The sequence below is a fragment of the Gasterosteus aculeatus genome, chromosome 14, assembly GCF_964276395.1.
Source record: "Gasterosteus aculeatus chromosome 14, fGasAcu3.hap1.1, whole genome shotgun sequence".
NCBI classification, from domain to species: Eukaryota; Metazoa; Chordata; class Actinopteri; order Perciformes; family Gasterosteidae; genus Gasterosteus; species Gasterosteus aculeatus.
This window is the reverse complement of record NC_135702.1, coordinates 5325177-5347291: the sequence shown is the minus strand read 5'-3', so window position 1 is coordinate 5347291 and position 22115 is coordinate 5325177. Positions and strand designations below refer to the sequence as shown.

The following is a 22115-nucleotide window of genomic DNA, read 5'->3' as shown; positions in this document are numbered from 1 at the left end:
GAGCAGAGAGTAAGCAGAGGGCCACGTCATTTTGGCAAAAACAAAATCAATATTCATGTCATACAGACGGATCACTGCAAACACGAATCAAGTGCTTAAATGGCCAAAAGCCTCTGTGGTTTTCAACTCTGTTTTTAACACAGTTGTTGCAGTCGGGTGTTATCAGCATGCCCTTTGGGTTTATATTTGCATGTGAGCAGATTTCAGTGTCTGGTGGGAGGTTGGTTCAGGCAATGTGCTCTTGTATTTGAACAATGTGACCCACTTGTGTGCACGTACAAGGAATCACCCGAAAGTAAAACTATATCTAAGTATATTAGTCTTTCAGAAGTGACTAAGCATTTGATCATATGTGATGTGGTGAGAACGAGATATGAGACACACAAAATATCCAAATCAAGCTATTTGGATATTTTGTGTGTCTCATATCTGAAGTCTTTGACTGTGTCTTAATGTCCATTTACGTCACCCAGTACAGGGTTCATGGAGATTAACCCATTGAGCCATTTGGACACTGTGGAACAAGACATTATTGAGGAGTTATACAAGTTTCAGAAACAAGGTTGTTCTTCAAGCTAACAGATTTATTATTAACGCATTAACATATTTTATAAACAATGTTACATCAGTGTTCCATTCCATAATTCAGGAGATGTAAATGAACAAGTAATCTTCAAGTTATAAAAGCCCTGTTGATATCCATCTAGTGAGGTATATTCAAATTGGAGAAACCTGCAAGTAAACCCTATAATAAAAAAATTATCCAAACGAGAACCTGGAACTCTTTTCCAACAGAAGTAACTGGCAGCACTGGCTCCAAAACTTGCTGAAGATATGAATGTAAAACGAATTTCAAACAAATATACCATTTTTTTCTGAAATAAGTTAATTACGTAACTTTCATTACAACATAAGCGCATATGGACAAAAAGTACCCTTTAGATATTGACATGCAGAGGCAATAAACGAGGTATAGAATTCCTCAGAAGGCAGGTTTCTTCCTCGGCAATGATCAACCCGGCTGACCTTCATCTGACTTTCATCTTCTCTCCATGTAGTTGTGGAGGGACTTGTTAAAAATGGCCAGGAAGAAATCTGCATCTTCCATCGTGATGCACATTGGGGGTTTGATCCGGAAGGTCTAAAGTGGTTAGAAAAACAGAAATGATATGAAACCAACAAGGGAAATGATGCCTGAGTGCAAAAGATAACTTACTTTATTCAGTGTTCCTGAACATATGTTAAGCAGCAGACGTAGCAATGTTAACAATCTGAATCCATATAAAATTTATTGTTTGTCAAGCCACCACCAAAACAACATGGGTCCGTAACGATGTGGTGTGAAATCTAACTTGCGATGTTGTTGCCTGCAGGGTTGATACCACCCGCCAACTAAACAGAACTGAGCGGCTGGGAGCGAGCGCCATCACCTGGCCGTAGACTCCTCCCTTCCCTATCAGGACGCCCATGTCCTTCATGTCCTCGAAGATCTCACTCATCGCCTCGGGAGGCAGCGGGTGTCTGCTGGCCTGTGGATGACAGACAAGAGGCGAAAGGAGGAACGAGTGTGGATGTGTTTCGGTAACCATGGTAACCGCAGTAACTGCATTAAATTAGCGGTGTGCAACTGCTTTAGTCCCAGCACTTTACCCCAATTGGCTGGAGACGGTGTACTTAACAGGCATTTTCTTCCGTAGAACAGCGAGTGATTTCTTTATCCGGGGCACTTTGTGTACGGACATTTTTGTTTCATTGTTATGGAGACGGTCAGAGTTTTTTATCCATTTGATGATAAAGGGCTGTAGTTTTAGTTTTAAAACACTAATTGCTGTCCACATTTACCATATTTTCTTTCCCAACATGTCTGTTGCCACTTCTTTGCTACCAGTTATCATAAAATCTGGTGTCATTCTCCTTCTCGGGTCTTTACATAATCTTGGAGTGTTCGCTGTGACACATCAGTATCACTGTTGCAGAAGCTGCACTCCTTATCCCCAAATTACTGGAAAAAAACATTACGCAATGCAGCAACTCTAAAGGTCTCAAACCACAACGCCACATGCCAACCACGGGAAAACATGTTTGTATTTCCTCCTGCATGACAACCTTTGAATGGCCGACTCAAAGAACTCTGTTTCCCTCGGTCAGACGACTCCTGTAATCGGTGTACATGTGGTGGGGCTTTCAAGGCCCTTTTCAGTCAGTAGGTGATGTGTTGTCATGACAACATTTGTGGGGATGGGATATTATTAATGTGGTGTAGATTCAACGGTTTTATTTCATCAGTATGTTCTTTTCAAATCTGTCTTTATAAACGTATAAAAACAGAACTCAGGTCAGCAGTGTTTTCTGCGGCGGCTAATGCTTCACTGAACATTGCCCCTGGCAGCTTCAGCTTGCACGCATGTTGTTCTAGCACGTGAGTCGAGGCGAACGCCATTTCTGTTACAAATAAATACCTTGTCTTTGACCATTTCCACGCCAATCTGCAGGCCTTTTCCACGGACGTCCCCGATTATCTCGTACTTGTCTCGGAGTTTTGCCAGCTCTGTCATCAGATAGGTTCCCACATTGAGGCTGATCTGCTGCGCGCCGTCTTCTTTGATAGTCTGTAACGTACAACAAGTACATTTCATGTTTGAACCTCCGGGATTCTGAGAAAAAATATGGTTTATTTAGATGATTATTTCTTACATCGAGCACCGATGAAGCAATAGCACAAGCCACAGGATTTCCTCCAAAGGTGTTGAAGTGAACACCTTTGGCAAATGAGGCTGCAATTTCTGGAGAAAGAAATAATGGGCTCACAAGCATGCAAGCATTTCAGTCTTCAATCTAATATTTTAGAATATCTTTTTTCCATGACATTTTTTGGCAAAATATTTTTGTACTTTTCGTTCAATACATTTCCGACCAAATATATTTTGACTTTTTTTTCCAAACATTTTTCGACCTAATATTTTTGACTTTTTTTCCATGAGATTTTTTGACCTAAGATATTTCAACTTCTTTTCGACCTAATATTTTTTTCCATGATATAATTACGTTTTATTCTAACCATTTTTGACATAATATTTTTGCCTTCTTTTTAAATCACATTTTTTGACGTAACACATTAAGACTTTAGAGAGAAAGAAAATTCAACCTAACATATTTTTCAAAATATTTTTGGACCTAATATAAATATATGTTTTTTCAAAACATTTTTTACTTTATTTAGAATGACATTTTTCAACCTAGTATCAACGGAAACAATAAACATTTTTACGTCTTGGGCTATTCATCTCACCTGGTGTAGTAACAACAGCTCCCATTGGGTAACCATTACCAATGCCCTTGGCCATTGTAACCATATCGGGAATGACGTCATGACCTTGGAAGCCCCAGAAGTGGCTTCCTGTTCGCCCAAATCCAGTCTGGACCTGTCAGTTACAAAATAGTTGATTACGTTGATACAATTCTCGCTTCTTTTAAACCTGCAATGCTGTTTGTGTGTTACAATGGGTCTTTGAGTAATGCAACAGGAGTCACTGGAAGCAAAAAAAACAAGTTTTACCTTCTCCAGTTCTTCTCTTTAGGGTGAATGATCAATGATAATGTTGTTATTTTACAAACAACACCATTCAAGTTATAAATGAAAAATCTATTAAAACAATATATTTATAACAAATGAAACATCTCTAACCTCATCAGCGATGCAGAGCCCTCCTCTCTCTCTTACAAGTTTGTAAGCCTCCTTCAGGTAGGTTTTCGGGTACTGCACAGCTCCTCCGACCCCCTGTACGAACGTTCACTCGATCTTACGTTATTTGCAAATAATACGCAATATTAATATCGACTACGAGAAAGCAACAGATCAGACATACAAATACAAATCAACAACATGGTGACAGTGAGACTAGATTACGCGTAATTATAAAAGCAAAAAAAAATTTCACACCTGAATCGGCTCTGCGAAGAAAGCAGCTATGCGACTGGGGACGCTAGTGTCAAATGTCTCTTTGAGCTGCCCGATGTACTGGTCGTTTGCCATGCAATGACCTGCGCGATTAAAAATAAAAGGGATTATTTTAAACGAATACAGACAGTGAGAAACCGTGTGTATACAAGGACAATAGTACTCTTCATGCAAAAGATAAGGTGAAAATATTGTTAATCACCTTTCCATAAAGCAGAATCATAAAATACTCATCATACTACCACATGGTCCACGGTTTATGAATCAGTCCCATAGTTGGATCCTAAAGTCTTGAACAACTACAAATCACCTTTTTCTTGTGGTCGAGATTTCACTATTTCCATTGTTGCTGTTTTTTAAAATATCTTTGCAATGAATTATGTTTCATGGCTGGAGATAAAGATGTTAATCACAACAACAACAACAATAAATGAGGGCATCAGAGTAGTTATTAACGGATATTAATGTCACATTTCATGAGCTTGGTAGTTTGTTTTGCATAAACTGGTTCCAGTTTGGCGTGTAAAAGGTAAAAGGTTGAAAGAGGTAAATGATCGACTGTCGGAGACTTTGGACTTTCCAGGGTGTCAACTGACCTGTTTATCCCTCACGGCTTTTAAGCCAGTTATTAGAGAAACACAATGGTGAATTGCAACACTACATAAATTCATTATAATACAAATCCATCTAAGCTCTCACATTGATCTGTACAGAAACACAAAACTAGACAGATGCGTTCAAATGTCCTTTTCACCTTGGACAAAGGCCAACCATTTACTCTTTCACAAGAGACCACGGTTTTATGTGGAAGTGGTTCTGCATGTGAATTCATATGCAATTAAAACAGAAATGCACGGCATGTAAACATTGTTTATTACTGCCCACAAACACAAGATATTTAAAGACAGCAAGTTTATGTTTTGTAGGCAAAGGGGTCAAAAGGATTAATCTCACTGTTAACGAAGGGCGTTCTTTTTCCTGTTTCCGAGAGCCACGTGAGTGCTTTGAGACACGTGTTCACGTGTGTGTGTGTGTGTGTGTGTTTGTGTGTGTACCTTGGGCACAGCTACATTCTCTGATGGTCTGCACAGGAGAGTCCCTGCAGTGGCTTCCTCCCCACGGACCTCTGAACACGTCGGGACACATCGTCTGTTTGTGTGGGGCAGAGAGCAGCGCAGACATGCAAAACACTGTCAAATTTAATGAGTTGATGAAAAAATGCATTAATTCATGCACCACGAGCTCAAACTTCTCTAAAGTTCAGGAACGTATTGCTTGTATTCTATTTATGTAAGGCAGATGCTGGATGAGCAGTGTGTGTGTGTGTGTGTGTGTGCACAGGTTCTCTCTGTTCCATGAGGGCATGTATGCACTAATTGAAACTCTCATTTCAAGGCAGATTTTCTGCCTTCTACATCACATACGCAGCTGTCCGTTTATATGACTATATCCTATATTTAATACAAATCACAATGTGCGTCATCAGTTTTATGTGCATTTAATATGGCACTGTCACATATTTATGCATACGTACATTTGTGCAGCCCAAACCATTGGCGATGGGGTATTTATACGCTGCGTTGGAAGTGAGACCCATGGTCTGTGGGCTGCCGCCGTGGTACGATCCTCTGAAAGAGAAAAATCTGATTACTTGATAATCAGATCAGATCAATCAGATCAGCAAAGTGTGACAATGCTGGACGAATATAACGATAATATTCAGTAATTCCTATTTTTCTCACATTGTGATACATAATTATCTTTTATCGTTTGTTCAGACAGAGCCTTGAATTAAAGAGGAAAAAGGACATTCTATTTCAAATCAAATAAACTTTTTTTTAATTTATTTACTGATGTAGGCATTGCTATTATAATTTTAAATTGTCCAATTTGATGAACTTAATTCATAAAACATCTTGTACCTGAAAGTGATGATGTCAAAGTTCCCTGTGTGAAGCCGAGCCATCAGGATGGCCAGGTCATTGGCCTCTGAGCCGCTGTTGGTCAGATATATCACCTGGAGAGGGGACGACATTTCAATCACAGCCTACGTGTTTATTCAGGATCCTCTTCACAGCCGATCGGGTCCACCATCGCACCTTGAGAGGATCCGGGAAGTAGGACGCCAGCTTCTCGCAGTACTCATGCAGAGGTGGGTGGACGTAGATGTTCGTAGTGTGCCACAGTCTCCTCAACTGCTTCTCCGCGGCTGCTGTTACTTTCCTTTACCCAGAGAATCACATCCGAAAATCACATTTAGGAATGATTGCAATCTGTGTTTTTTCTATCGCGACACATTAACCTGCACGAAGGAGCTTACGGGTGGCAGTGGCCCACGCTGACAGTCGCCACGCCGGCAAACAGATCCAGGTAGCGCCTCCCGTCCACGTCCCACAACCACTGCATGTGCCCCTGGTGGATGAACACCGGCTTCTTATAGTAGGTAACCTTCATGGTCATGGGGTTGCAGTTCTGCTGGCGGATCTCCACCATGCGCTCTTTGGACATACCCTGGACGGAGACAAATACACAGCGCAGGAGTAGGCACCGGCACCTGTGTGTGTGTGTGTCTACATTTTCTAGGAATTACTCTGTGATTAATAAACGCTGTGTTCCCAGAGGATGTTGTTCATTATTACCGTGTATTCCTCTGGCTTGAAATCGCAGGAGGGCATTTCTGGGACGAGGTGAGATTTCTGACATAATGCACCTGTGAAACAACGGGGAGTGAAGTTCAGACTGCGAGGCGGAAGGTGCGTTTTAATTGGCCGATCACAGCTTCTACAGAAGATATTTGTGTTACACCAGCCGGGAGCTGTATGCTTTTAATCAGCGTCGATGTTCTTATTGTTTCAGCAAAGTTCAGACTCACAATGTGAATAAAAGCTGTTTTTGAACTTGACTCTGCATTATGTAACACAGCATGTTAACTCTTTGCTTGGCTTTTGATCGCATCAGCAGTGCAGCTCTCCACATTTTTGGGATTCAAAGGAGCTGAGAATAAAACCAGCTACCTAATTTTGACATCAATTTAATTGCAGAGCCCATTTTAGGGTGTTTAAATGAATGCAAACTTACTGTCTTTTGGTTAATGGTGCAGCATTTACAGTTTGCATTGTTTGCACTTGCACAGTTTGCATCAGAAAAGTGCGTTAGGGGTTAATTCATTTGGAACGAGTAACTTGTTTCTGGCAAGAGGACATTTCGGAGTCTTCTGGTGCGCGTCGTTGTTTAAATACCTCCCCCGTATTTACAGGGAGACAAGTAGCGGAACACAATAAAACCCACTAACTCACCACCGGCCAAGTGGAATTGAACCGAACCGGACCGAGAGCAGGACTTCCCGGTTAAAACACATCGGACACTTAGAGAGGAGGCGAGTTTAAACATGTCGAGCGCGTCGGACCCTCCGCAGCAGACTTCCACCCTGTCGGCCCCTGCAGCAGCTTAAAGGACGCTGCAAGCAGAGGGGCCCCTCCGATACGTCACGGGATGCGCGCGCACCTCTACGGTTCGCGTTTATGAACAAACGTACATTTTTGTTTTGTTGTTTCTCTCTATACCACATACTAATTATATATATATTTTATATATAACCTCCCTGCCCCCACATCGCCCGGCTACACACATTATATATATATATAGATGATAAATCATTTAATAACTTTAACAACACTAATGTGTGATATTCATCTTCAAATCTAATCATCAATGTAGTAGTAGACACAAAGAAAACATTAATCTACTTCTTGTTGCTGTATATCGTACATTTATTTAGCAGAATTTTGATGGCGCTCTTAAAAAATATTCAATGGCGGTTTCAAATTGCCTTTTGTATATGGTTGGCTGTTTATAAAGCCGAATACATGTACATGCTAAAAAGAAAAAAAGAAGCCATTTATTATCGCTAAACAGAGAAAAGTAACTGGCCAACCAAGTACAATGACACTGTCATTTGCTTTTAGCTGAGGCAAATATATATATATATATACATCTAACTATATATACCTTTCAACTCAAAAACATTGTTTATTGAGCTTGTACAGAATAATGCATGTACTAGAACTTTGATTGAAACTGTTAAAAATATTGCAGTAGCCCATATTGTCTTTAAAATGTTCAAGGAGCAGAGAAGATTCACCCAAACAAAAAATAAAAAACAAAACAAAAACATTTTATGTTTGAGCTTTCTGTTTTTACATTAATCATATTTAACAGATTCTCACATTATAACAGAAATTATCAATACATTCCATGAAAGGCATTACAAAATGTCAATGAAACATTCCTGCGAGGAGAGACAAATGAAATATGAAGAAATATTACGAATCACAATGACAGCTTACAACCAATCCCTCTTTATAAAATGAATACTAAACAAACTTTTTTAATCAGAAAAAAAGACGTCGCAAACTAAGTCTTTAATTCGTAACACAGTCTTCTGTCTCAGTCCCATCCTTAAACAGGTCTCACAATGTCCCAGACCCGCCCGCCGTGCTCACGGGGCACCTAGCATGTGAGCGTGCACATGGTGGCGGTGTCCACATAGGCATTCACCATGGGGGCCATTTGATCCTGCACCAGCACGGCCGCGTAAACGCAGGCCGAAGGCTTCTGCGTAGTGTTCTCCTGCTCCGCACCGGGGTACCCGTCTTCTTCCCTCGCCTCCCTCTGGAGCAGCAGTATGTTGTCACTGTCCACCCTCTTCACCTTGCTGTAGACTTCGCCCGGGAGCGCCTGGTAGCAGCCCGTCACCACGGGCTGGAGCAGCACCACGTCCTTGTTGTTGACCCTTTGCACTTCGACGTACTCGCTGGTGTGGGGAGCGAGGGAGCGCGGGCCGGCGGGCGCCCGCTTGAGCCCCGCGCCGGAGACGTCGGCGTCGCTGCGGGCCCGCAGACCCCGGTGGGGCGGCGTCTTGGCTCGGAGCGGGCGAGGCAGCTCGCCGTGCGAGCAGACGTCCCAGTAGCTCTCTCCGGAAGCCTCCTGGGCGAGGAAGGAGGACGTGGAGAGGGAGTGCTGCTTCGCCATCTGGAGGGAGCTCTGTTGGTCCAGTGGGCCTGAGCTGTGCCTGGGCAGCGGAGAATACAAAGAGGGCCACGTCTTCACCCTCCCACTGGGCACGTCCCGGCCAACCATGTCTATCTGAGCATAGGTCAGCGCGTCCCAGTCCTTGAGGCTCCGCTGCACCTCCGTCCTCGTCTGACCGCACTCCACTTGCCTCGCTTCCTCCTTGGCCTCCTTGTCCACCAGCAGAGTGTGGCTGTCGCAGCTGCCTCGGCCCGAGTCGCTGTCCGACGTGGAGCTGTCAGATTTGAGGCGGTCGTTGTGTGGATCCTTGCTTTCCTCCAGCTGCAGCTCTCTCTCAGTGGGGACATAGACTTCTAAGTAGTCCACCAGCAGATCCTCGTAATTAGAGGATGGGGTCGAAGGGTAATCAGGAACCACCAGCGCACTGAAGATCTCGTTAGATTTTCCGCTCTACACACAAAGAGGATTATTCAGTTGTCGAAAAGCAGCGACCAGATCAGTCAGCACATTTTCTTGCTCGGAGTTGTTTAAGTCATAAGGTATAGGACTTATTTAGCTGCATTACCTTGAGAAGCTTCTTATCGAATCCTTTAATCTTAGGACCAGGGACGGGGGGCAGAATACAACGCTTCAGACTTCACACAAGGAAAAGAAAGAGCTGTATGTCAGGGCTTGTGATAGAAAAAATACAAACAACATCAACTCTTAATCTATCTTGAAATAGCAGAATTAAGTTAAGTTCAAGTTGAATTTATAATTAGGAATTAGCATTCTCTATAGATTTTTAGTTCGCAAATTTCACAGACAATAAAGTTGTAACCAGACTTTTGTCCTCCTGTTTTCTAAAGATTGAGATCTTTCTGTGCTTTTCACAACAAAACAATGACTGAACAATGTCCTTAAAATAAATGAGTACCTTTGGAATGCGACAGCTAAGTGATGAATACGACAACACTCATTAAGATAGGCCAATGATTAGGTTTTGATCGGGCTGCTCTGGACCTCTGTGGCTTAGAACATGTCTCATGTAGTCCTAAAAACACATTCCACCAGAAGTTCATGGTCGTTGTCTTACTTGTGTCTGTTTAAGTGCAGCAACCACGCGACGATGAGGAAGGTAAAGGCAAAAAAGACCGTCATGAGAATCCATGTTGAATTATCTCGACGAAAATCTGCAAGACATAAGGCCGATTGTTTTACAGGATATTAGAAGAGTACATATTCCACTAGCACCTGTGAAGGGAATAATACATCAGTTGATAACATTTGTCCGTTCATCATAGGACTAAACTCAGGATGTCATTGGCATAGTTTAGCTCAAAAGGGTAAAAGCTGTTTTTCAACTTGATTGCCAGGCTGGTTCTCTCCCTTCTGATTCCTGTCTTTATGCTAAGCTAAGCTAAGCACCTCCTGTCTGTGGCTCCAGTTGTAAGTAATCAAGGTCAAAATAAAGTATGTTACTGTGAATTATACTGTGGACAATTGTTGGCAGACGTCTTACGGTGAGGAACGTTGGCCTTGGAAGTGGAACTCCATTCACTCCAAAAGCCGTGGTCGGGTCTACAGCGCACCTCGACCTGGTATTCACCGCCCGACGGCAGGCTGAGGATGTTAAACATCTTCTGCTGGCCCGCGAGGTGCGTCTGGGAATAAAAGCACACAGTTCACACAGTCGGCCCTCCAAATTGACAGCATCGTAAACGCCGTAGAGTGCAAGTCGAATGTGGCAATTTGATTTAATGAGGGAGCAAATCCCTAGTAAAGCCTTTTAGAGCTCACAGAAGAAGTTGTTAAAGGTTCAAATGAACAGCAGCGTTAGTTCATTAACAGGGGGGAGGGACATTTTAACCACCGGTCCACTCCCTCGGACGACGAAGTACCAACCTCCCAGTCGTCCTCCTCCTTCAACTTGACGCGCAGCTCGTAAACGAGAGTGATCCAACCCGAGCGCGTGTCGGCCTTACGTGGCGGTTCCCATGACACCCGCAGGAAGGGCCAGCCCTTGTCCTCCATTACGCTCACTGTTACGTTCTCTGGAGGATTAGGCTGAACTGGAACGAAGGAGAGAGGAAATGAGAATTAGAATGGATGTGTGTGTGTGTGTTTGCGTGTGTGTGTGTGAGACTGAGAGGGATTGAGGAGAAAAATAATTTAAGCGGATAATAATGTTCATAACACGGGGGCACAATACTGTGTGAGTGTGTGAAGATTCTTGTAATAGGAAACCAATGCACACGGGGGAACGTGGTCATGCAACAGTGACTTTACAAATACACGTTGAAGCTAATGTTAATGTTCAGGCTTAAGTTATCTTCTTAGAGACTTTTTCATTGCGCAAAACACAATGAAAAGTTCAGGTAAATTAAACTATTGATGAGGAAGAGGAGCCCTGTTAGCTGAGCAGCCTGTATGGCGAGGACGGTACAGTGTTCCTTTTTAATTCTTTACACTACATTCTGCATATTTTATCAACAACATGCTTTTGTTGTAATGAGCAACATGACAGTGTGGGGGGGGGGGGGGGGGGTACAAAGCTCATTGTTATATAATATGAAGTAGTTTTGATCAATATTCATTTTTTTAACAGATGAAGATGAAAGAAACTGGCTAGAATTACTCAACATGTTTATTGTCATCAATAAATTAAAAAAAAACAATGACTTAGTTCATGTCAATTATCCATTATCTATTGCCCATATCCCCATACCTCCTTTGTTGTTGCTTTCAAAGTGATATTTTCTCTGTCTTTCAGGGCTCAGGAATCGTTCCTTAAACTTGGAGACTATGTTCTGCCGTGTTCAACATTAATGTCGTCCTGTGATCTGCCCAATAAGCCGTATCACACTCGCAACATATGTTAATAAGATTCATTCAATTCATTTTTTTGCTTTTAGCCCTGCGATACATTTTTGTAATTTTTATTTACTACTTTTAAATAGTGACCTTCGGTGTGTACAGCTGGAGGGAGGGTTAATGTACTCCGAGACCAATAGTTACAGTGTAACCCGGTCTGCCATTGAGCGGCTGTGTGACTGTGTGCCACCCCCCCCCCCCTCAAACGTCACAGAAAAGAAGCACAAATTCCCTCACCGATGTACACCACGTCTACTTCCACGGGGTCAGAGTACGCACTGCCCAGCGAGTTGGTGGCCACCACCGTGATGTTGTAGTTGACCCAGATTGCCGTGTTGTTCTTGTTGAAGAAGCAGGAGTTCTCTCCGGCTGTGCGGTAGTCCGGGCACTCGTGCACGGCGTCGGAGCTGCAACACAGGGAAGGCGGCGGCGGCTGCTGCATGTCATTGTGCGTTGGCACTGTGCTCCCCCGTTAACATTTCCTCACAACAGCATGCGCTCCTCGTGCTCAGTTCCTGGAAATCTGTGTGTGTGCGTTTTGTAAAATAAATGGGGCGCCATGTTTCCCACTCTGTGCTGCGTGAGGGTCAATGTGGTGAACGTATGGTCGTCTTAAACCTCCCCGGTCCGATGGCAGAGGCAGACAGTAACAGGCAATCATGCTCCACAATAAGTTTCATTCTTCTGGGCTGATGTGCCTCCTCTTTCCTTCGGCGATATCAGACCTGCATGTGGACGGAGGCCACTGACCTTTCTTTGCGATAGAACAGGGAGTGTTTGGTGGACAGTCCCCCATCGGAGCCCGGCTTCCACCAGCAGGTGAAGGTCTCTTTTTCAGGGGAACGACAGCTGGTGAGCACTGGCTTCCCCGGCGGGCTGTTGGCTAAAGATCGACGGGAAAAAAAAGAGAAAATGAAAATAATATGAAAAGATGACAGATATGGATCGGCGATGATGTGAAATATACCACAAAAATATCCGCAGATAAACAACGATAATAAGTAAACACATTGTGCAGCACTGGTTTCTGTGTTTCTACACACTTACGTTGTCCCCCTGCGTGCGCCGTGACCAACGGCAGCAACAACAACAGCAGCAGCAGCATGACCTCAAAGACGTTCCTCATCTTGGCTCCTGAAAGCTGTTTGATGGGGGAAACAAATAGGCTGTTGAGTATGGGTGAACTGTCAGACATGCGATCCATAACAACAGCAGAACTGCACGTCTTATGTTCAGTCACAACACGCTTCAGAGAAAAACTGGCAAAAATGTTTTCTTATTTTTATCGCACCTTCTGGGACACGTCCAAAACTTTGATTAATTCAAATCCCCTGAATACATAATTGGGTGGAGATAAGGTACTTCTGACAGATGTATAATATACAACAGATCCAATATAATTTATATTTGACAATAGCAACATTCATGAGTAGATTAAAGATTAAAGTTAACTAAAACAGATTCAAACTGCAGAACGGCCAATATGAATAATTCATTCATAATAAAAAAATCTCCAACAAACGATGTCTGCGGTATCACTGAGGATTAAAAAACCCTCTCAGTTTCTGTCTGCCTCCACCAGCTGGCACATGTAGCGTGACCGATTGCATAAGTTCAGCCTGCAGCCTCCGCGACACAGACACACAACAGGAGGGGCGGCGGGGGCGGTTTGCCCGAATCACATCTGCAATTCTCTGGCAATGTGCAGATGTACGGGGAGGGAGGGGGGGAGGGGGGGAGGGAGGGAGGGAGGGAGGTCGATGTCACATCGAAGGGAGAGCTGGTGTTCTTTAAAACAAAAAAGTTGTTAGAAAGCACTTGAGCCCACTCCCTCTCCTCCCATTAATGAAGATGAATTCTTCTGCCCTCGAGGCCTCGCTTCGCTCCACTGGCGCAAGGAAACATCACCATAGGAATGTGCGTTCCCAATTCTCCACACACATCGTAGGTTCATGCCGAACGGCTTTGATCATTTCATTCTCAAATTAGATCACGTTTATAAATAAATGGTGTTACATTTAAATGAGAGTAAAAATGTGGTGCTCGGTGTGGCTAAAGATGCTTTGATTTTATTCTGATGACATTTTCAGCCCTCATTCTCAACACCACACCTGTTTGTATCCAGTGCCGTGTCACTACCTGGACGGAAGTTTGTTCTTACTTTCGCTTTTCTTTAAGGGGAAAGAAAACGTCTCCTTTTTCAGTCCAAAGTTTGTTTGTTGACACACAAATTTCATATAATTTATATTAGCAATTCCAAACCTACAATTATTAGACGTTTAAGAGTAATTATAGTGATAGGGTTTCAAAATAAGGAAATCCACTCCTCCCAATCTAAACTATTGTACTTGTATAACAGGCTCCAAGGTCGCTCGGGTTTCTACTTTTGAAGTACCTTTGTGGGCCCTTAGAAGGCTGTTGGCAAGGGACTGCTTGTACCAACGGTCCTTTACGGTGCCTTAATTTCAATAACGTCACCATGATCTGGTAATTGGCATTAAGGCCAAGGCACTGGATTAGCCTCCCGCTGCATATAGCCTCCTTACATAACCAGTAACCCAAACTGAATAAGCTGCTAAGCTGGGAAGGCGCGGGCCAACTCCCCGAGAAGCTCCCCGCCGCACAGACAATAATGGTCTGGACGTTTCTCAGTCGCCCCTCAGTTGCCCCTGGTTTAACGGGCTGTACTTCCCTCCAGCTTCATGCTCATCATAGAGAGCCAACGTGCAGTGACCGGAGAACGGAGAAAACGGCGCGCAAGCAACCGACGGTTAAGGTCATTATGAAGAATGTTCTGGAAATTGTGCACAATCTCTATTGCAGATAAATGATTTACCTGAAGTGCACCTGTGTGATATATACATTAATAAGTATGAATGTAACACAGTACAACGTTGGAAAAAAATAATCATCAGAAGGCATCCAGTCACGTCATCCCCTAAAGTCTGATTTAGGACTTCGGTGGTAATGAATCATTTATCATTTGTGTTAGTCAGCTGCCTCTCAATGTCAAAGGGAGTGGAAAGGACGTGTCAAATGACATGTGAAGGTAAAACAGTGAGCAGCGAAGCAAGGAGATCCCCTCGGGGCATAGTTGTACGACTCACCACCACTGCAAAGGTTATCAACAGGGAATGTTTCCTTCTCAAGCGCAGGGAGACGTACCTGAGCGCCACAAAAGCAGAACTACACAAGTCCTGTTTCCAAGAACTCCCGCCGAATGATTTACTGTAAGGTCACATGATTCGGTTTCCCACAGGAGAGCCGCGTGTTTGCCTTGACTGAAAGGTGCCCTGACGAACCAATTAAATGGGTATCCGTCTGCTGAGATAACACACACGGCAACTTTGGCAATGAATTGAACACGAATTCCAGGTAAAACGAGGATGCTTTCATGTCAAAACATGGGTTTCTCTTCCCGCTCAGACTGTAGCAGAGTAAATACTTCCCGGTACAACAGTTAAAAACAGGTTTCATCGCCTTCAGCCGCGACTTTCGAGGAACTTATTTACTCCCCGGACCCTTGAAGGTCAAGAGAAAACAAGACGTGCAACTGAAATTTGCTGTGTAAATTTGATTTTAAAAAACAATCTCACGGCTGAACATGGAGTAATGCTGGTGGATTCTGAGGACTCTCTGGCACGACCTGCAGGAGTAGTCTGACTACAACATGAAGTCGTAGCTTAACACAACTTGATACCTAAAGTTTCAGGGGACATCTGCGATACACATTCTGCATTCAAAAAAAGACATGTGCTCCCCCATGTACGCAGTGCACACGCATGCTGGTGTTCCCTTACGCACAAACAGCCATGGGCATGTCATTGCAAACATAAAGAGACAATCCCCAGAGAGCGTTCACGTCAACCAGCCCTTTCGTCTTCATTGTTGTTTTTCATTGCTGTACTTCCTCCATGTCCTGGCCAGCCTGTGTGCTATGCCATCCTGTTTCTCTGAAGCACTCACGCAAGGTGGGGTGGGGGGGTTGGGGGGGGGGGGGGGTTCAAGGACAACAAACACACCCTTTCCTACCCAGAGCATTAATGGCCCTACTGACTGGGCAGCGGTTTATGATCAAAGAAAGCTTCTGCTGGGCAACATGATCATCTGGGGGAATATTTCAAGGTGGAAATAATTGACCTTTGGATTTTTCCCGATACAGGCGATAGTCAGCGATAGTCGGTGGCCCGGCGTAATAACATCGCTGCCGAACACCGATCTGGTCTCTGGTCACGTTGGGTGAAACGGTTCTTTGAATGAAATAACTGCTGGAGGAGTGAACTAGTTAGAACCTGCAGAGGAGTGACAGGTGTAATGTGTGTCATTTGATATTCGCTCGGACTCACCTATCCAGAGCATATTCATAGGATCTAATATGGGTCAAAGCCAGATGAACCTTTCTAATGAAACTGCCGTGCACTTTTCAGCAGCGTATCCTTTATATGTACTATTAGAACTATTAGAACTGATGAGTGGCAACTCAAAACATGTGCACAAGAACTTGATATACAATCCCAGGAGAATACTTGAGTTTGTGTGACCTAATTACAGCAGCGCTCGGTGCAGAACGGAAAGTGGAAGGAGTCAATAAACTGTAGCCACCAACAATTGCAATCCAATATTAAGTTAATCAGTTTGCTATAATGGCCAACAGCCTCTTTAACCTATCTTAAGCAGAGCAGGAGCAGATCACGGCCTTTGCAATCCCATTACAGCGCTGACATCCTGGCATCAGCGCCCTCCTTTAGGACATAACGTGGCAATCAGTCAGCTGTCATGCACTTAATACGTCATCAGTTAACCGCTGGTTCGCTCTAAATTGATCGAATTCGTTGTCCAACAAAGATGTCGTTGTGTCCACGCAAAAGGTGCGTGTCAAACGAAGTCTGGTGGATTGATTTAAGCCACACAGATTCAGTTCGGCTTCGGGCAAAACCACTTGACTGATTCACCCGATCTGAAAAACGTCACTCTCTCAAGGACTAAACCAGCAACAAATAGCGTGCTCATTTCATCTCGATGGAAGTTAATAATGAACTTATCGTTACTGCAAGCGTCAACGAGTTTGTAGTTTTTTAATTTTCGTGTGACATTTTAAACGATGTTGGCACATAAACACAAACGCACAAGCAGGCAAAGTGCGGTAAACCCTACGCGCCCCATCGCCGCTGTTGATACACGGACCTCCCGGTGCTGATGCTACACGGACCTCCCTCCCCACAAGTAAAACTGATGTCTTACCGGCAGCCAAAGAAGAGTTTTTCCCGTCTCTCGCCCCTCGGTGCCTCGGCCGTGGTGAACTCCTGCGGCAGCTCCCAGGAGAGCGCGCTCACGCCGACTCGCACAACCGGTTAACCGGGATGACAGCGAAACTAGGCGTACTAAAGGTGAGGCGCGAGGTAATCGCAACATCAACTCTCTGGTCCCTGTGATCCTGAAGGGGGCGGGGCGGGGGCGGGGCTCGGGCGGGGCCCCGCCCCCACGTCTTGGGTTGCCATGGGTGTCTGTGGCGAGGTGAGTTTGACAGTTTGAGTTAGTTTCTCAGGAGGAGAGCCAGTGGAAATAGTGGGATTGGGAGTTTACAACTTATTCAATATCAAATCTGCATTGTCCTTTTGACTGCCCCATTACGTAATATTATGTATTAATAGCCCAGCCTCCCCTCCTCCACACTCTCTCTAAGCTCTCAACTGAATTTCCCACACAAATCACTTGAACAAAAACTGTTTTAAGGTGATAAGAAAACTTATAATATATATAAAAAAAAATACAAATAAACAAGTGTGAGGTTTTAAATACAGATACAGAGCACTACAACTACTGAAGGAATCCCATTTGGAAGAGCTAAGGCTGCGTGAGGTGCCACTGCACTTTCAACCATGCTTTTCCGGTTTGTTATTTCTCTGTGTCTCACACTCTGCTTGTGTGTGTGTGTGTGTGTGTGTGTGTGTGTGTGTGTGTGTGTGTGTGTGTGTGTGTGTGTGTGTGTGTGTGTGTGCGTGTTACAATAAGGGATCATGTTACAGTGGGAGGTGAAGTAACTCTCAAGGAAATGAATGACACTCAATGCACTTTTCCCATCCCCTGAAGAAGCATTCTTTCAATCAGGTAAATTGGTTATGGGCTAATATACTGAAGGATGTTATGAAAACCCTTCTTAGCTGTCAATTACTAAAACAGACTGATAATCTGTTGCTATAGTAGACCAATACGCTGTGTCCTTGCTGTAACAATACTGAGGACAACACATACCTGCTGCTACCTTAGTGACATTCACAATACGTCTGGTCCATTTCCTAGGGAGCTGTAAACATAGCAGAGTCTCCCAGTGTTTGAAATCCCTCTCCTCAGCCTCGAACAACCGAGAACACGCTCAAGAGAGCGTTCATCTCCCCTAAATGTGTAAATGATTAACACACTGTGTTTGTGTATAGGTCTTATGTGATATTCTAAAAGAGAAACATAAATTCTCTCGAAGAAAAACAGCCACATTTGATGACTTTTATTACAACACGATGTAGCCCGCAGGACAAGATGTTCCCATCGCACAGGGTGTATATGAAGCTGTCTTGGCCACAAACAGGACTAAACAGGTAGAAGACATGCATGGAAAGAAGTGTGTGTGGGAGGCGCCTCATGAAAATTCCTGGTGTTACAAGTAGACTCATCATGTGGGCCTGTGATTCAAATGAAGAAAGTATTCAAATCCATATTCAAAGTAATATTCCGAAACGTCCAGTGTTAAGTGTCAATCATCAAAATGTAAGAAAACTATAGAAGCACACAAATGCCCCGTGGTTGTCATGTGGTGATGCAAAACAGCCGTGCTGTCTGTAACATTTCAGGGATGATGTACCAAGTTTAATGAGTGGTGAATATAAAAACCCTTTTAGCATATTTATTTGAACACATCTTGCTGTTTGACCTGGTTCGTTGACATGCCTGAGTGCGTTTACATTAATGCCTAAAATAACCACACGGGTAAACATACACACACTATGTGATGAGCATTTGAAGGGAGTGAGTGATTGTATCATGAGAAGCCCTCCCCGTTTCATCTGTGCTTATAGGAGCAATAAGGTTATGTAACGTGACCATCTGCTCTTCCCTGCTCTCGATTCAAAAAGTCCCGTTAAGCGGCCGATCCGCGGCGGATGCCAGTGAACGCTTGGACCGGGATGCACTTCGTGAATGTAAATAACTTAATAACGGCTGATGCAGAGATTCATAATTGACGTTGTTGCGTGCGTAACGACGGGATGCGACGGACGCTTTTCGGTGTGCCAGATTGCCTGACATTCTCTCCGCTGGCACCAGCGCAAAAAATAAATAAATAAAGAGGAGCGCGACACAAGCTGCAGTCACAGAAACGGAACTGACCTCTAAGTCAATCAAAAAAAAAAAAACAAACATTTGGCCTCTCAATCACTGGACATCTGGCTTCTAGCGGCAGGGGCCAAACGACGGAGAGATCGCGACCACAGGGTGACATCTAGCGGCACTTTGGCGAGCTCGTTTGACAAAGCGATCCGTGTTTCTATCTCATTATTTAGACTGGTGGAATTCCAATAGCGCGGTGGGCGTCTATAGGCGGCGGTAGAGGACAACCAGCGCTGCAGGGACGTGCGACACAAGCAACATCACTCCTTGTGTCTCAACACGTCAACGTCAAAGCTGTGAATGATATATGAATGGCAAAAAAGGCACGCGTAAGCGTTGCTTGATAGAAACAAAGGCTTTATTTTAAACAAAGCGTGAAAGGGGAAATCATATAGATGACTAAAATGGGAAGTCCAGTTTAAAAATAACCATCACCGCCACAACAACAACAACAACCACACACTACTGAGAAGACACGTAATAGTGGCCATCTGCTCATAAAAAATCGAAACAGGACCCAAAAATGAATCAATCAATACTAATAATAAAAATATGGAGCGCTTTGTCATATTTGAATCGATCTTAGACGTAATACTAGAAAGACCAAGAAAAAAATACATGTTTATTGTGTCATGGTTTGTATTGCTCTATATGGATTACTTCCCTATTTTCACATACACCTGTGACCTATAACGTACAATACTGGCCGATGGGTTGTCATTGCTTCCCCCCTCTTGTTTTTATATATGATGAATTTGAGAATTTTGTCGACCTAAATTCGTACGAGATCAGTAGTTTTATCTGGTTCTTTCTGCCTGGACTTTGTGATTGGCTGCGTTTTTATCAAGCCCCGCCCCTGACGTGAACGCGCCCGGGGCTGGATAGGGACCAGAGCGACTAACTTAAACATTCACGACACTAGTCAGCTGGAAGTGGTGATATTATATACTACAGACATAAGTAAAATTCAGACATCGTTAAAATGAGTTGCTCCGTGAGACACAGTCTCACACACCGTGAAAAAAGGTGGAAAAAAAACCAAACACTCGCAACAGCTCCACGCCCTCTTCAAATATTATTGGCCGTTGAGGAGTTTTGGGGGGACTTCACCTCGCATTTGATTGGCTGACGTAGACCGCAATCACGTCTAGCCGGCACACTATTGGCTGAGCTGTCAGGGAGGACGTCAAGTGTCAAAACATTTCGAGAAAGGGGGGGGTGGGAAGTGGACGGATAAGCTCGGAGTTGACAAAAGCGGTCTGTCTCAGTTGAAACATTTTTGGACACTGTTGTTTTCTTTGGGTGCTGTGGCCATTCACCGGTTTCCTGGACAGACAACGCGGGCCGAGGATTAACGACGATTCGACCGTTAAACTAATCCCCCGGTGCCGAGCGGAGGACCTGGTCTCGCCGTGGATTCGACCACCACCACACGGCGGAGAGAGCAAAGTGGGACTTTTATTGTTTCGGGGCTGGCTAGCTAGCTTCGCCAAGGCGGCTTGTTTTCGTGAGTCTGGCGTGTACCGCAGGCTATATGGCTGCGAATTACGAGCCGATCTATGGACTTTCAGAAGATGAGGTAAGCTATAATTTGAACACGGCTCTGCTACACGGATGTCAGTCATGATGTGTCTCTCGCAGGGGGGGGGGGGGGGGGGGGGGTAAATAGCTAAAGCCATGGCTAGCCGATAGTCAAGCTAACAAGCACACACACACACACACACACCGTGACATTCCGTAGCAATTTTCAAGAAGCCGTCCGTTTCCTGCCCACCGTGCGCGCGCGGCCCCTCGCCTTAATTCCATTAACACGAACACCGTTTAAACCTGTACATTTCGACGGAGCAAACCCGCCCGCCCCTCCCCGCGTGCGCTCTCATTTGAATGGACGCACGGACGACTTGTAGCTCCCGTCATCCACAACGCGGAGCAAAGGTGTAGTGGCACGCGGAAGGGAAGGGAAGGGAGGGGCGCGCGCGAGGTCACACCTGAGCCACCCACACGGGGGTTTGTGCTTACCGGGCTGCGACGGTGTTGTCAAATCAGCCGAGCACCTGACAGAAGGGTCCAATGCGGCCAGAATGATTCGCTTTTAACTTTACGGATCAATATCAGAACAGGGTGATCCTGATTATCAGCCCTTGGTTTGATCGATCTACCTCAGCCAGTGATCGTGCTGCCATCTTTTTATGAGGCATATCCCTGTGGCGCCCCCGGGCTGTCAGTCATTACCGGAGGGCAGGCACGCCACTTAAAGCATTCCACACGATGCACGGAGGGAGGGGGGGGGGGGGCAGGAAGGGGTTGGATGTTTTTTTTTTTAGTTAAGGTTAGCCATGTTGCAGGCATGAAATACCCTCACGTCATCTCCACAAGTAATGGTTTCGTGACTATCAACGGATCCCAGTCCCATGACACACTTCTCTAACTGTGAGGCGAAACCCTCTGGAAATCTCTGGTCGAGGCCGTAGTCTGAGATGACAACCTTGTGTTCTGGGCTCCCACCCACGGGCCGTCCTTTGCTTCCTTCTCCAAGCACATATCTAAAAACGGTGACGGAAATATCAACCCAGCAAGCGGCTGTGTCAGCGATCGTACTGAAGACTCCCGTCTCAAGCTACTGTCGAGAAGAGAAAAGAAGAGTAGAGAAGAGCGTGCAACGCTGCAAACCGTACATGGTGTCCCTTCAAGAGGTGCTGTGGGAATTGGATGCGCACACGTTACCAATTACATTTTCTCTCTCCAAATATTGCTGTAGCTAACATTGTGCCACTTGTCCGTTTCTAAATGTTGGACTCGAGTCCAACTCACTTCACCGCTTGTCTAATACAACTCATTTCACGGTTATTGACTTAAAAATGCAGCTTGAAATGTTTCATGCAATATTTCTTCC

The 22115-nt window shown here is 44.5% G+C and overlaps 3 protein-coding genes across 11 annotated transcripts in view; 1 reads left to right on the top strand and 2 right to left on the bottom strand.

The window, feature by feature from the left end:
• Positions 1 to 563: 563 nt before the first annotated feature.
• LOC120831470 (alanine--glyoxylate aminotransferase 2, mitochondrial) lies at positions 564 to 7449 on the bottom strand. Its single transcript, XM_040196905.2, has 14 exons — positions 7255 to 7449; positions 6598 to 6668; positions 6279 to 6469; positions 6058 to 6181; positions 5881 to 5975; positions 5493 to 5586; positions 5014 to 5107; positions 3941 to 4041; positions 3686 to 3778; positions 3290 to 3422; positions 2695 to 2783; positions 2460 to 2609; positions 1431 to 1529; positions 564 to 1141 (listed from the first exon to the last, which is right to left on the bottom strand). The coding sequence occupies exons 1-14, from the start codon at positions 7346 to 7348 to the stop codon at positions 1040 to 1042; spliced, it is 1530 nt and encodes a 509-aa protein (XP_040052839.2). The 5' UTR covers positions 7349 to 7449; the 3' UTR covers positions 564 to 1039.
• A 255-nt stretch (positions 7450 to 7704) lies between these two features.
• On the bottom strand, positions 7705 to 17272 carry prlra (prolactin receptor a). The gene is made up of 9 exons (XM_040196899.2): positions 17084 to 17272; positions 12890 to 12983; positions 12593 to 12725; positions 12080 to 12249; positions 10874 to 11040; positions 10491 to 10632; positions 10065 to 10161; positions 9555 to 9624; positions 7705 to 9439 (listed from the first exon to the last, which is right to left on the bottom strand). The coding sequence occupies exons 1-9, from the start codon at positions 17252 to 17254 to the stop codon at positions 8468 to 8470; spliced, it is 2016 nt and encodes a 671-aa protein (XP_040052833.2). The 5' UTR covers positions 17255 to 17272; the 3' UTR covers positions 7705 to 8467.
• A 2515-nt stretch (positions 17273 to 19787) lies between these two features.
• The window catches only part of nedd4l (NEDD4 like E3 ubiquitin protein ligase), a 33823-nt gene continuing 31495 nt past the window's right edge, over positions 19788 to 22115 (top strand). For all 9 annotated transcript variants that reach the window (XM_078088099.1, XM_078088098.1, XM_078088096.1 and 6 more), the window contains exon 1: positions 19788 to 20801. In XM_078088099.1, coding sequence (XP_077944225.1) covers positions 20757 to 20801 — 45 coding nt within the window. In that variant the 5' untranslated portion in view covers positions 19788 to 20756. The remainder of the gene's footprint in view (positions 20802 to 22115) is intronic.

Coding starts and splice junctions, on each gene's coding strand:
- LOC120831470 (XM_040196905.2), bottom strand. CDS start 7,348: ATGTTTAAACTCGCCTCCTCTCTAAGTGTCCGATGTGTTTTAACCGGG. Junction 6,669..7,254: donor TCAATTCCACTTGGCCGGTG/GTGAGTTAGTGG, acceptor GTTGTTTCACAG/GTGCATTATGTCAGAAATCT. Junction 1,530..2,459: donor TGGAAATGGTCAAAGACAAG/GTATTTATTTGT, acceptor TGTCATCCACAG/GCCAGCAGACACCCGCTGCC.
- prlra (XM_040196899.2), bottom strand. CDS start 17,254: ATGTTGCGATTACCTCGCGCCTCACCTTTAGTACGCCTAGTTTCGCTG. Junction 11,041..12,079: donor AGTAGACGTGGTGTACATCG/GTGAGGGAATTT, acceptor CCTTCGTTCCAG/TTCAGCCTAATCCTCCAGAG. Junction 10,162..10,490: donor CAAGGCCAACGTTCCTCACC/GTAAGACGTCTG, acceptor TATGTCTTGCAG/ATTTTCGTCGAGATAATTCA.